This window comes from Anguilla anguilla, chromosome 9 (genome assembly GCF_013347855.1).
Source record: "Anguilla anguilla isolate fAngAng1 chromosome 9, fAngAng1.pri, whole genome shotgun sequence".
In the NCBI taxonomy this organism is placed as follows: domain Eukaryota; kingdom Metazoa; phylum Chordata; class Actinopteri; order Anguilliformes; family Anguillidae; genus Anguilla; species Anguilla anguilla.
In genome coordinates, this window is record NC_049209.1 from 14,581,842 (window position 1) to 14,596,244 (window position 14,403).

General features: G+C 42.2%; 1 protein-coding gene across 4 annotated transcripts in view; it reads right to left on the reverse strand.

Moving 5' to 3' along the window:
* The window catches only part of LOC118236549 (protocadherin-19-like), a 63,676-nt gene that overhangs the window by 15,885 nt on the left and 33,388 nt on the right, over positions 1 to 14,403 (reverse strand). For all 4 annotated transcript variants that reach the window (XM_035435030.1, XM_035435029.1, XM_035435028.1 and 1 more), the window contains exons 3-4: positions 12,237 to 12,295; positions 10,614 to 10,786 (exon numbers count right to left, since the gene is read on the reverse strand). In XM_035435030.1, the coding sequence (XP_035290921.1) occupies positions 10,614 to 10,786; positions 12,237 to 12,295 (232 nt within the window). The remainder of the gene's footprint in view (positions 1 to 10,613; positions 10,787 to 12,236; positions 12,296 to 14,403) is intronic.

The window sequence follows — 14,403 nt, forward strand, 5'->3', positions numbered from 1 at the left end:
AGGTGGGGGTGGTGCTCTTTTCCCGGCACCCATCAACACTCTGCGCAAGCCAGGAAAGACCCCCCTCTGCAGGTCAGGCAGGGGCCACTGCAGGCTCTGGGGGTTTGTGTCAATTAGATGCTGCTGAATGGTTTGTTAGCAGCAGGGTTCATACTGAGGGGGATTTGGATGGAAACCACCCAAAGGAAAATCGTATTTAGTATAAAAATATCCTGGTGCTACGGGACATTTAAGGTCCGGATCGAACAGGGCTTATTTCAGGCTATTTATGAAGTTAATTTACTTTGGTACTTTGGTTGGTGTTAAACAATAGCAGTGGATGTGCACAAACAAGACAACAGATTTTTATCATTAATGATTAACAGCAGTATGGCTGCCGTCTACTGCAGAAGGCAGGGTCTTGTGTTTTTGGGACAATTGGTTTGCTCCCTTCCATGTTTTGTAGTCTTGTCTTTGGCTTAAAGAGTAATGCATGAGACAACCACTATCATTAATGCTTTCCTGCTGAAGCTTTCCTGTCCACCATTAAACTTTACAGCCCCAGTCTTCTGTTATTTTTAAAAATCTTTTTTTTTCATGGGGGTTGGGGGACGGGTCGAAAACATAAAGGTTAATTGGCTGCCCTGGGTGAAGCAGATGAGTTTCTGTTGTCTGCAACAAGCAGGAAGTCATAGGGAGCGAATAGGAAACTAAAGGAAAGAGAGAAGGGAGGGAGGGGGGCATTGCCAAGCACAATGCAGAGAACGCCTTATGCTTTCTTCGTGCTTGCATAAAACCGGGACAAAATGTTCCTTTCTGCCTAGGAGAGGTAAAAAGAGGGAGGTGCGGCGCGGAGTTGGGGGAGTTGGAGCCTGATCTACCATTAACGACCCAGGGAGCCTCCTAAGTCTCAGCGGTCCGAAGGAATTTCATGATAGCCCTCATTTTTGATTTGAATCTTTCATCAACGTTTAATGATCTGCCTACATCCATTCCTTTCACTCAGAAAAAAATGTATGAAAGAGTGCCTATAAAGGAGCAAACGCTTGTGACTGGGGTGGTACCCTACGGTACATAAAATTATCCCCCTAGCCAGAAATGCATAATTAATTTGTACCTTTTTTTGTTTGTACCCAAGTAGAACATTACTGCACTTTCAAGGTAGATTTTGTTCTGTGAAGAACAAAAAAGTACCACTGTACCTTTATTTCAGCGCAAGCGCAACCATATAATATGTGGTGAGCGGACAAAGAAATCTGCTTCCACATTCAAAATGGAGAGCATGTCTGAATACAGCAGAGACTGGAGGCATAGGGGGCACTGATAAGGCAGGTGCCGTGCTCCTAGAGGGCTCCGTACATAGTTCCGTCACCACCTCTCAGCTCATCCCGCAGAGAAAATGTCTGCCATCTTCTGCAGGTCACGGAACACTTTCCATGCAAATAAAAGTCCCCTACTTCGAATAAATTGGCTTTAAAGAAATAATTCCGTATGAATATACATGAGTGAAGCTGGATATGAAAATGCCAGCTACCCAGGGTGGTAACCTTTTGTTGCCGCTGTAATTACAGCTCAGAGACAGGACATTAAAGTTTGAGTTGAATTTAATGTAGCAAATTTTAATTGGTAGCGCTGCAATTCGTAACAAATAAGGCATGAAGCCCCAGGGCAGAGGTGACAGAACAAAAAAAAAAAAAACTAAATGCAGCAAAAAATAAATAAATAAAAATGCAAAAAAGATGTTGTTACTCGCGGGATTCGATCATGAGGTACACAAGCTCGTCTCAGTCTGTGTCTCGGTTCACACCCTGCGTACGGTCCGTGGGTAGGGTTCGGGAAAAGAAACGCGCGCACTTTGCCGCAGTGAGGGAGCCTCGCTCCCTCCCCAGCTGCAGTGACAAATGCCTGTTTGTATTCTGGGCAGAAAACTGCAGACTACAATGTACTTGTCAGAAGGCGGCTGATTTTCCTTAAACAGCGCGGCGTGCGGGCTTAATCTTCCCCTTCAAAGGAAGAGCAATTGAATATTGCCATGAAACGCCACATTCAGGAAAGCTCTCCGTGACTCCAGTGCGTGAGCCTGAACGTTTGTATGATGCGTGTAACGCATCTATTGCATTTCCAGTGAAGTAAAATTACATGCATATATGACGACTATTAAAAATAACAGCTTGGCCAAGGATGTGTCATTGTTTAATAAATGCTATGTAGTAGTAGTAGTAATAATAATAATAATAATAATAATAATAATAGCTTTATTTATATAATACCTTTCATACATTAAAATGCAGCTCAAAGTGCTTTCCAAGCTTAAGAGAGTAAATACAAGTACAAGCTTAAGAGAGTAAATATCCTCAGAGAGAGCTGAAGCGAAAGGTGTTTTGCTGTTGCTCGCTGTCGGAAAGCTGCCAGACTCTGAAGTCTAGGGGGTGGGGTGGGGGGAGGGAATGGGAGGGGGTAGAGAACTGCTGTCATGTCAGTTACCTGGGGAATGGGAGTATGGTGAACAGGGTTGCTTGCAGACAGGCAGGGGCTTGGGACCCTGACACTGGCCGTCCAGAGAGTCGGCATGTCAGTGTGAGGAAACCTCCATACTATTACACTGACCTGCATTCGAGTATTTTGAGCAAATTAGTTCAGCGGAGAATTCTGGCAAATTACAAACACTGTCCTGCATCCCCATGATAGGACAGTCTCGGGAGAAGGCACACGCAAGGCAATGTCAGCCATGGTCGCTCAGCCAATGGACACAATATTCCATCACAACCTTCTAACAGGCAATTCAGTCTTTTCCACAGTCAGCCACAGTAAAATGACATCCATTCGGTACTCTGTCGCAGCAGAGCAAATTAACACTTTAGGGAGTCATTTCTTTCCCCTCTAAGGGATTTGTGGCAATAAGGATTTTTAATGATTCTAAGTCAGCATCATATTCATGTCTTTTGTCGTTTTCAAGACCGTAGGCAGCCAGAACATGCAGGGTATGGATTAAATGATTACATAGCATCATCTGGCATATCTGTACAGACTACTTTTTTTGTTTGTTTGTTTTGGCTCATTTCAGTGTTTTTTCATGTGTTGTTAGTTGCTGATGAAAATAAAATTATTTCCATTTGGGGATTAATAAACTGCAAAACAGCACTTACTAAACAATGCCATTTTTCTGTGCCAAACTATAACTTTTAATATGGAGTAATATTGAATTAAATTTAAATTCACACATAATTGTCACATTGCTGAATATGCCAGACTGCAGTCAAGGCTTCTCCATGATGGAGTCTGCCCATGTTTGAGAGCTGAATGCATGTGGTTCAGGGTGCCCTTTTGACCCTAAGCAGTCTGCACAGTTGATCAGGGCCAGAACAGCCTGGTGCCACCAGGGACCAACCACATCATTTTACAAGAAAATCAACTGCATTCATGTGAAATCTACAGACTAGAAGCAATGGGATTCAATGTTATTTGGTCACAGAATCATTTACTGTCTCTGACTGATGTACACTCAATCAACAATATGGCTGAACATTCCAAAATAATTATAGTTCAAATGTTTACGCAACCGTTTTGATAGATGTTTTTTTTTTGTTGTTGCTCATATTATACACACGCAAATACGCAGGTGGCTTGAAAATGTGGCTTGCTATCAAGCAAACATCACCCCAATCTAATGTACAGTAGCTTATGACATTCACCTGACAATCATACAATTATTTTGATCATTACATTAGTATTGCTGATTTATCGTAGCTCATTACGATAAGTCAGTTGTGCCCAACTTCTGGCTTTGACTAAAAAATTAAACCTAGAATCTCATCGGGCCTATTTTGTCTTTGTTTATTCTGCCACAGGAGGCAGGCTATTGGGTGTAGAGCCTAAAAAAATAACATACTTGTTCATCCACCTGTAATGTATATAGCCAAATACTCAATTCCAAAAGACAGACATTATTTTGATGTATAGGGCCATCTACAACCAAAGTGTGCTGTGAACAGTCAGTAAATTCACAAGTAAATTTAAAACAAGTCTGGCACTTTTTATCAAAAGATATCAAATGACATTTTTGATATGCCAAACAAAATTTTGCAACTATGCAAACACATTATTGGTGCTTCTAGAGCCACCAACAGGCTTTAGGTTCAGTCACATGTGTAGTAAAATGTAAAGTAGACGATATTCTGTGGGGTAGAGGTCCGAACATCAGCTCTTTGGCCTATTTTCACATACTTGACACTTTGCTCAGAAGGTTGCTCAGACAGTTACAAAATAACACTGATTGGTTCAAAATAGTGCCACTCACAAGCCAAAAACTGTTTGTGAGTAACACATGATATCTCAGATACTTGCCCTAACATAGCATCCTCTGCAGGCACAAAGGGTCTTGTCCATTATATATATGTGTGTGTGTGTGTAGCATTGAGAAAAAATGTAATGTGAGTGCACTGACCCAAACACTTCCTTCAAAGTCTTACATGGGCCATACTGACCCAAAGCACCTATGTGTAACATTTTTTGTGCAGGCAAATCAGAAGATCATTGATAGATTTTTGGAAAAGTCATTGAAGATCAAAGTGGTAAACCTTTGAGTTCTGCCTTTTTTCACTTTCAGGTCATATTGATCCAAAAACAACAGGAGGGTTAAAGCATTAATCCATTTTTTTTTCCCCAGACAAGAAGTCAAGGGGACTTCTTTATTCCTTCATTTAAGCCTTAGTTCCACCCATCTCTCTTCTATCTTGCATGGTGTTTGGAGGGGCTTGACCTTGCAGCATTCCTGCTGAACATGAAGCAAAAAATAATCTACAAATCTAACAATTTGTCGTGTTCATAAATGAACTACTTGTACCTGCTGATTTGGACCAACGAGATTTTGACTTCTTCAAAATATATTTATCAGGAGAGAGCCAAAATGGAGGACCCATTGCCAGCCCAATAACCTGTTTCTCTGTACTTCCCCTCTGATATATTTCAGACATCATACACAGTAAATGCAATGAACTATGGTAGAACTGGAAAGGCTGCTATTACAGTACTAATAGAGTTCAGTGGTCTCAAGCTCTAGAGGTTTAAATCCCTTCTAAATGGTTATTTGCAGTTGGCCCTTCAAGTGGATGTAGGAGGGCTGATGCCCTTTTGGTGAAGTGAAATGGCAATGCTGCATAACTGTGCATTACCATCTCAGTCAAACACGTGGGCACTGGCTGCACTTCCTGTTTGCGTAGAATGTGTGGGTCAAGGTAGAAGTGTGGGCAGCCCGTAGGGTTTTGGACTCACAGCCGATATACAAATCCTCCTGTTTGGCTGGGGGTTCGAATCCCGGCCATGGAAAGTTATGTACTGTGAGAGTGATTCCATCCCTGTCAGTAACCCTCTCTGCTTTCCCTGTCTGAATACAACAGGGAAAATATATAAAGGGGGCAGAGTATCTATCTAAAAAAATAAAAGAAAGGAGGGTCCCTATATTCCTTCCATCAGTACCACTAAATATCTAAAGTAATTTTATCTGATACTAAAGCATTATGAATTAGAAGGGTTGGAAAATGAAACAATATATAGGCATGAGCCATGAGAAATAAAGTGAAAGGTAATAAAAGATTGATAACCCTGAGTTTTTCAACAAAAACGGAAAGGCAGATTTTAAGTGTGTGGATTTTGACGACAGAACCATACACCCACCCTAAATCAAACACTTCTAATAATGGATAAATAGCCACGCATAAACTGAAGATAAACTATCAAGCTGACGACACTTGTGCAGACGTGGGAAAATGTCTGAGTTAAATAAATCATTTTTAATGAAATTCCCTACTGCACACGTCATTTTCATGCTGACCCCATCTCAAAGAGTGCCAATCAAATACCGTATATCAGCATTTTTACAGAGCCGTGAGCCTGGAAAAATATCCTCAGACAAGAATTAGATTTAATCAAGAAGTGCACCAACAGAGGTCTCCTATTGACCTCTTTAATAAGTGAGTGATGGCATTATTGCATTCGCAAGGATATAGTAAGTTGCCTTCACTTCATTATCAGGGAATAAGCATATTAATTTTAATCTATAACTTAAATGCAGGATGCATATTATGTTCCACTTTTAGATCAGGTATCAGATCAGACACAGCAAATCAATACACAAAAATGATACTGGGGAAAGTGTTATTTCTAGCAGATCAGATGGTCCGGAGAGAGGTTTATTTATGCGGCAATGCTGTGACCAAGTTCAGTGATTAACATTTTCACATTTATTTCAGCCTCGACCGCAGCCAAGCATGAGCACCAAGAGCTGCCAGGGACACCTTTAAAAGCTGGAGAGAGCATAAAAAAATAAATAAGTATATAAACAAGACATCTGTCAGAAAGACGATCATTTCATTTCCTGTACTTTTTTTTTCTTTTTGACCTTTCGATTTGTTTATGAGACTTCAACCGCGCTGTCTGAAGGACTGTCATTGCAGCCTCCTTCCTCTCGCTCTCCTGCTGTTGACACCTGTCAGCATTTTCATTAGCAGATCACAAGGGCTTCAGACCGAAGACGCCGCCACGTGGAATCTGGGGCGCGTTTGTGGCGCCGACGCGCCAAGCCGCCTTATCGGCTCCCTAATTCCAGATGAGAAGTGGCGGCGCGAATCGCGCGGCGTTCAGAAGTGTGTATTTATGGATTAGATATTCAGCCATGGGAGAGGAAATGGAAGGCACTCGGAATCAATTAAGGGCAGCGAGGCCCCAGCGATTATGAGCTGTAATGGGGCGCGGTGCGCGGGGCGGCAGAAGCGCGGGAGACGCAGCCCGATATGCGCAGGGAATAAGGGAAGGACTGGGGCCGCTGATTAAAGAGGCAGCGAGGGAACGGTGGGGGTGGAGGGGGGGGGGGGATGGTGGTTGGGGAGGGTCTAGCAAAGCTCCTACCCAGCTGATGTTAATCGAGCTTCTCTGTGTCCTCTACGATGGCTTTCGACTCTTGTGCTCTACTGACGACCCATCTCCAAAAAAAAATCACCACTTAGAATGGGCCCCCCGAAGCTGAACCCAAAAAAAGTACAGCAAATCAAATGCAAATAAGGCATAGGAGAGACATCCGAGCACATGCGTCTTGAGACTTGAGATTTGGCAAACCGCACATACTGTACTAGAACCCGACCCTGAGCTAGCTACGCTGCTCAACAGATGGGAGCCCATTTGTTAAAACACCCCATGGCTCCTGACACCATGGTCTCCAACAGCAGTAATGGGCTTTCACAGTGCTTAAGCTAGTGTGTTGAACATTCTAACCATTATCTCAAGGATTTAGCTAACAAGCTTTTATTGGCATGAATCCCATAACAGGAAGATGAGATACAGTGAGTAACTTATCCATTCGGCTTTTGTGAAATTAATCTGATTTCACATTCTCACAAATGGAATATCACTTCACTACAAAAGAAGAAGAAGAAAAAAGCTTTACTTAATTTTATGAATCACTTCACTGCTGTTGAAACATTATGTCTTATATATCTATCTTATGTAATTCAACTCATCCTCAATAACTTTTTTCTTCCCATTTCCGAAGAGGCTATGAGCACAACTAATCTTCTGGACATGGGAGGATGTGGGGCAATCAGTGGAAATGAGAAATGCTATTGGTACCCCTTTCTACAGTCCACCGTCAAAAATCTGTCAGGGCACTAACATACAATGGATATGTGATTCATTCTGTCAGCCTCTCCCACCCCTTGCATTAGTGTCACATCTTCACAGCAAAGCACTCCAAGGCCAGAAAGTCACAGGCTTCTCGACAATCATCCACAAGGACTGTGATTTGACATATCTAATGGGCAGGTGGTATGACTCACGCTATGCTGCAGAGCTAGATTTGTGATATTGAAGACAGAGTGGGGAAAAAAAATGTAGAGGACATGGTCAAAATAAAAAGGGAAGCATGGAGAAAATAGCAAGCAAACATGTCTGCTTCTTACGAAGGAACAAAACATGAGAGGGCTTCCGAGATGTGAACTGCTCTGAATGTTTAATGATGGGTTTAATGATGGGAGGAGGCTTCTATGAGTAGAGGCAACAAAATGTCCTCTGTGCACACAGCACTTCTGCATGACTCTGTCAGAACAACATTTACATTGTAAAGAGGCCCTGGGGCATGGATGAGAGGGGGTATTACCTGCTTCTCCTGATTGTTTGTTTCCTTACACGCACAAAAACTGCAAATAGCAGCAGAAGGAAGACCTTATAACAGCAGCTTGTTTTCATGTCCTTTGGCAACTGCTCCGTTTAAAAATCTGCTGCTGTTTCCAGAGAAGCAAACCTCGGTTCTGAAGTATCCCCAGCAGACAGCGAATGATGCTAATGATGAATGCCTGCTGATTTATAATAATTAATGCACATCAGCTGCATTGTCTCATTTTCCGTTTTTGAATGGACAGTAATTCTGACAGCAGACCCTACAATCATCATATGCCATATCATATGCCCCGATGTATCAGATGCGCACATCTCTGAAAATACACACACACACACACACACACACACACAGTAATTCACATCACGCACCATTTTTTTCATTGTTAGTATTCAACATCTGCTGCCTGAAACGTATTTTCAAATTGAGTTGAAGGGGCCAGCACGGTGGTGCAGGGAATAGGAGTTTGTATAGAGTATGCATGTTCTCCCTGTGTCTGTGTGGGTTTCCATCGGCTATTCTGGCTTCCTCCCACAGTCCAAAGACATGCAGTGGGCTAACTGGAGACTCGAAAAATTCTTGGTAGTAATGAATGTGAGAGTGAATGGTGTGTGGGCACTGCTATGGATATGCAACCTCTCCAGGGTGTATTCCTGCCTCTCGCCCACTGCATGCTGGGATAGACTCTAGCACGCCCCCATGACCCTGACCAGCAACGAGTGGTTTAGAAAAATGATGGATGGATGGATGCATTGGAGTTAAAGGCATTGCAAGTGTTTTATTAGTGTGTTACTTCTAAAGACTAAAGCAATCACTGAGCCCAGGGCGGGAGGTCATTTCCATCCAACTCTGATCGTTTCATCTTGCACTTCTCACGCATAATCAGTCTGGTCACTCTGTAATGGCTATGAAACTAATTTGTCTTTTACAAATTAGTTTCATATATACAAACAACTCTCACTACAGCTATGGCCAAAAGCCAATCTCTTCCATTCAAAAATAAAATTGCTCCTCCCTTTGAAAATAAATTGCTCCTCCCTTTGATACAGCAGTAGGTAAAAAGTAGAGGCTGGAATGGGAGTGGGGCTGTCCACAGACATTGCATAAACCTACCAGACCCAAAGTCTTTGATATGAAATTTTTAAATGTATTTTTTTTTATTTACTGTATTTTACTTTGATAGAATTTTGTTTCTTGTGTTGTGTATATTTCCCTGGGTCTCATTGTCAGATTTTTAAAAATGCAGCTGTTTAAATAATTTCTGCATGCAGCAAATGACAGATTCTGAAATTCAACATTTGGGAAACCCCAGTATGAAATCATGCTTGTATCTCACAGAAAACCTCCTTGCCTGAGCCTTGCAGGTTTACGCATTAAACATAACTTCAAAACAGTAGTTCAAATAAAGATTGTATCGCTCTTCAGCAATGCATGGTAATTCATGTGCTTGAAGTTTTGAACAGTAGCTGTGAGAAGGGAGCCAAATGCTCTTTTAGAAACTTTTTCCCACTTTGTAGTGATATGTCTTGGAGAAAAAAAATGACCAGGTAATTAGACAGCTAGATTTGCCACAGGGGCACATGATCCAAGTGCCTAATTGGTTTTCAAGCCAATACACACTTTCAAGAGTGTGGCATTTGTTTTCATAAATTATTTTAGAAATGAATTTGATAAAGTATTTCTTAGCCGGGGGGCAGAGTTAGAAGGGAAAAAAGTGAAAATTAATTTTCTTCTTTACCTGCGCTCATTAAGCTTCTCTGTCTTAGGAGCCGCAGGATTAAAATGTAGACAGTGAAAAAAAAAGGTAAGGGGAAGCAGTATGGAATATAGATTTCCCATAGAATTCAAAAGCTTGTGTAAGCAGAATCCCAATAAAATGAGCTGAAACTAGAAGTCAGTGTTTGGACCCATAATGTGCTTCTTTAACTGAATAAAGCCGTGTCCTACTGCATCTACTTAAAATACTTGCTATTATGGCAGCAGTTTGGTACCAACTAAACTGGAAAATAAAGGTTTGATCCTCAGGCAGTGCCATTGTTCCCTTGAGCAAGGTACTTAACCTGAATTGCTTCAGCACATATCCAACTGTATAAATGGATATAATGTAAAACAGTCTAAGTTGCTCTGGATAAAAGCATTTGCAAAATGCCAAAAAAATTCCATATTGTTTGTGTTTGCTGACACAAACAAGCATACAGCAATCTCTGTTTAGCTGAAACAGCATAAAGAAGGGCTGTATCCAAACGCGAGTACCATATTTGGAAATCACAGATAATGATTATACATTGTCATTTTTTTTTCCTTCCTGAAGTTGTCCAATCATATTTGGAAGTTATTTGGACAGACTGTTGGCCCTGTTATGCTTAATATCTCACAGGGCGCAGATGCAGAATCGGAGGGTGGCGTAAGATGGCTGAACAGGCAGCTGCGATTTTCTTATTGTGTGCGTGAACAGGAAAGGTCATCTTACCTTGATCTGGCACCTGGCTGGCGTTGGGCTGCACGCTCATATTCAGCACGTCGTTGACAGCGGTGTCAGCGTACAGGGCTCGCTGGACGTCGTGCTCGCTGTCGGTCTGGTCGCTCTCCTCGTGGCCGCTGTCCTTGAGGCTGTTCCCCTCCAAGTCCTTGAACGTCGACGTGCTGGAGCGTTCGGGAGAGGGGAAGGAAGGGGAGAAACGCTGATTTACTGTCACATCAGGTTCTATCAGATAATGTCCGCTGCTTCTGTCTTTCCCTGTCCTTTTCCCTCCCATCCCTGGACCCTTTACTTTAACTCCTCCCCTGCCCAGCCAGGGTTGCCACGGCCGTCTGATTGATTACAGGTTGGAGTAATGCAGCTAAAGCAACGCCCTGACTGACTGCATGCTCTCCACCACCCCTTGATCAAACCCGGGGAACGTGAGCGACTCCTGACTTGGAGATTCAGCTATGTAGCTCGTTTTACAGTCTGGACCAAAATGCCACCATCTGTGATTGGAGGAGGAACATGTTAACCGTGTAAGAAGGACAGCTTGCGATTGGGTGCATTCTGTACAGGGACGGCCACAGTCGCCATTCCAGTGTAATGCTCTGCATGTGCTGACAGCTACAGAAGTAAATCTGGGGAGCAAAGCGTTGGACTGCACTAATGTCTTGCTCAGCACCAACAGGCAATAAAAAAGCCGTTCCTTTAATTTGAATGCAACTCCCTCAACCCAAACCCCTGCCACCACCGCCGCCTACCCAAATACAACCTCTTTCTCAAAGGAGTGGAGAAATACAATACAATATAAATGTGAGCACGAGCATGTTGCTTTGCAGACCACATGCCGAACAAGAACAGATTTCACTGCCTTGCCTTTATTTGGCCATACGATGGCTAGGACCGAGGCAGAGGCAATGCCAGCTTTCTGATGTTATCAATAAAATTGCACCTGTCCCAAAACACGGGCCCGGGCCCGGGCCTCGGCGGGGGGAAGCTGTTTTCAGAGGCGGCTCAGGGCTGTTTACATAAACACGGGCAATCTTGTTTTTTTTCGGAAGGAAAATTGCAGGAACGGGCTTTTAAAAAGCACACGTCTGCCTGGCGCAAAGGAAGGCCGGCACGTTTCGCTGCAGCTGTGCCACAAATTACAGCCCTCCAGCAGGTCTCATCAGCAGCGGAAAACTGCGGGTGGCCCGGCGAGCACGTTCAGGCCGGCTCCTCCACCGCTCCCCATCTCCAGCTCAAACAGAGGAATCTGGACTAGTCCTCCAGCTTTGCAAACACAGCCCAGATACCATATCTGCACCGATGAAGGCTGACATTAATGCGTTTGTCCTTGCAAAGGCTCCAGGTGCACTCTGGCATACTGGTATTGAAATGTTCATTCCGTCCCGATTGATCTTTTAATAGGATGTCGTAAAAAACTAAACGTAATTGATTGTATTTGATATATAATAAAATGTTTATGTTGTGCAAAAAAGAACTGATTAGTCGTGCACATATTGTATGACAAATACGTCCCAAGCAGTTATTTTACATAATGCGTGGGTTCACCTGCCTGCCGGCATAGAGGAGATTTTTGTGCTGCAACAAATGAACAATTCAGATTTTCTAATCAAGACATACCTTTTAATGAGGTGTGCTCTACTGTTCATGTAGCTGGAGTCAATGGAATAATTTTCCGTCTGAGTGGGAGAGAAAGAGAGAGAGAGTGGCATTTAATTAGGCGGAAAGGAAAATCATGTTGCTTTTGCAATGGAAATATCATTCTACACAAAAGGCACAAAAGAAGAATTTGCATTAAAGCACATGCACAGCACTGATTTTAACCTTCAATTCAACCCCCCCACCCCACCACCACCCAGAAATAAACAACGCCGTCAGACCTAAGCCTTCAAAATCAGGGAGGTCAGTAAATCATACACAGTGTAAGGTTGAAATTGTGTAAAAATATACCGATTTATTAATTTTTCAGGATGTTTTAATATGCATAAGTAAAGAGAAACTGAACGATGGTGAGCCAAAAAGGGCTGACACGGCAGGGAATTTTTAACTTCACAATTCCAGATAAAAAAGCGATCTGCATACCACAGATCCGTCTGATCTGTTCAAAGGCATACCGCAGTCAACTTTTAAACTGTCTCTTTTACAACACTGATAAAGGATGTGGGAGTGGAAAGAAAAGTATAGAACGAAATTAAACAGGGGAGAAAGTAGGCGGCAGTACCTTGTCAGATTCATAAGTGAAAACTTAGATGACCCCTTTTTGCTCACTGCATATTTGTCTTTTCCGAAACGGAGTAAATTGGCCGATGTGGGGTTTACATCATCCTATCATTGACAAAAGAGTTCTACAAATGATAAGAAAGGTAATATGTGGTCAGGGAAACCCCTGCCTATTGTCCCATGCAACTGTCTGATTCTCTTCTGCCATACTGCTGGCCAGGAAGGCCAGGAAAAGAAAGAAAATAATTTTATTCCAAACAACTTCTCTTTCTCCATTGCTGTAGAGGCAATAAACAATGTAGAGACACTTGCTGCAGGGACTTACTGCACACATTACTGAAGGGACACTTGCAATGATCAAAAACGCAAACGACAAAACCACCAATAAGTTTGATCAAGTATAAATGCATCAAAATGAATTGTCAGAGTATTGCACAGAAGGCATCCCTATTAGCCAGAGTTCATATAAAAAGTAATTTAAAATGAATGCGGACTGATGTGGATTCTCATTGCTGGAGAAATACTTTAAAGCTAATGTTATACATAAGGGTTGTCCAATCAGCTGCCAGCCAAAAAGAGCTCTGTCTTCCTATTCATAGTCTCCACACGACATCACTCAGTCATGGGAACGCCCACCTGGCAGGCAAAACAAAGCTTATTACTATCGCTGGCTAATGACAACGTACCGTATCGTTATCACACCATATCTTCTTACAAAATGCCAGACTGTTGTTGTGCTCTCGGATGCATTAACAGGAGAATCCCGTCTGAGAAGGAAAGTCCAGACAGGATGAGAGCATGGTTGTGTTCTATTAATCGTGCTATTAAACACACCGATAACTGACTAGCATCAAGCACGCACTTCAAGGCATATTTAATTAGTGATGTTTATGCCCCACTTTATCAAGTACACATACCATATAGGTATGCATATACTACCAAAGCCTACTGCAGAAATGTAAGTTAGTTCAAAGTCATGATACACCTGTTTTAGCTCTACCATTTCACACAGAAGTTAGGTGATTTGCAGAAATTATTGCAATTATTGTATCGGCCATAAAGTTTTATATAGTAAAAACTGGTGAAAAGCATTCCTTTTTAACATACAAACATCCAAATGTTATACATAGTTTTGAAGGAATTAGGAAAATGCCATTCATTTCTCCCATAGGCCATCTTTTTTTTTTTTTTTTTTGATCCAAAAAGTCTAGAAAATGCTACAACTTCAACTTCACATATATAACCAGCTATTCTGCCGAGTGATATGACTGTGGCTTCAGGTATGCAAACTAACAATGGGAGGAACTATGTATAAAAAGCCTGCAATTCCTACACTGATCACCCGGTATGGATGTAAATGCCCAAATCTAAGCTGACAGTCACAGCGTTTTAACCTCCTAGCCATTGTTTAATTTCAAATATAATGTGCTGGAGTACAGAGTGTGTATATAGGTTTATACACACATATACAGTATACGCACTGGCAGATCGTCAGGGCTGTGCTAACCCAACAAAAATTGCAGAAATATAATTTCTAGGATTAAATCTGTGTTTATAAATGAAATAA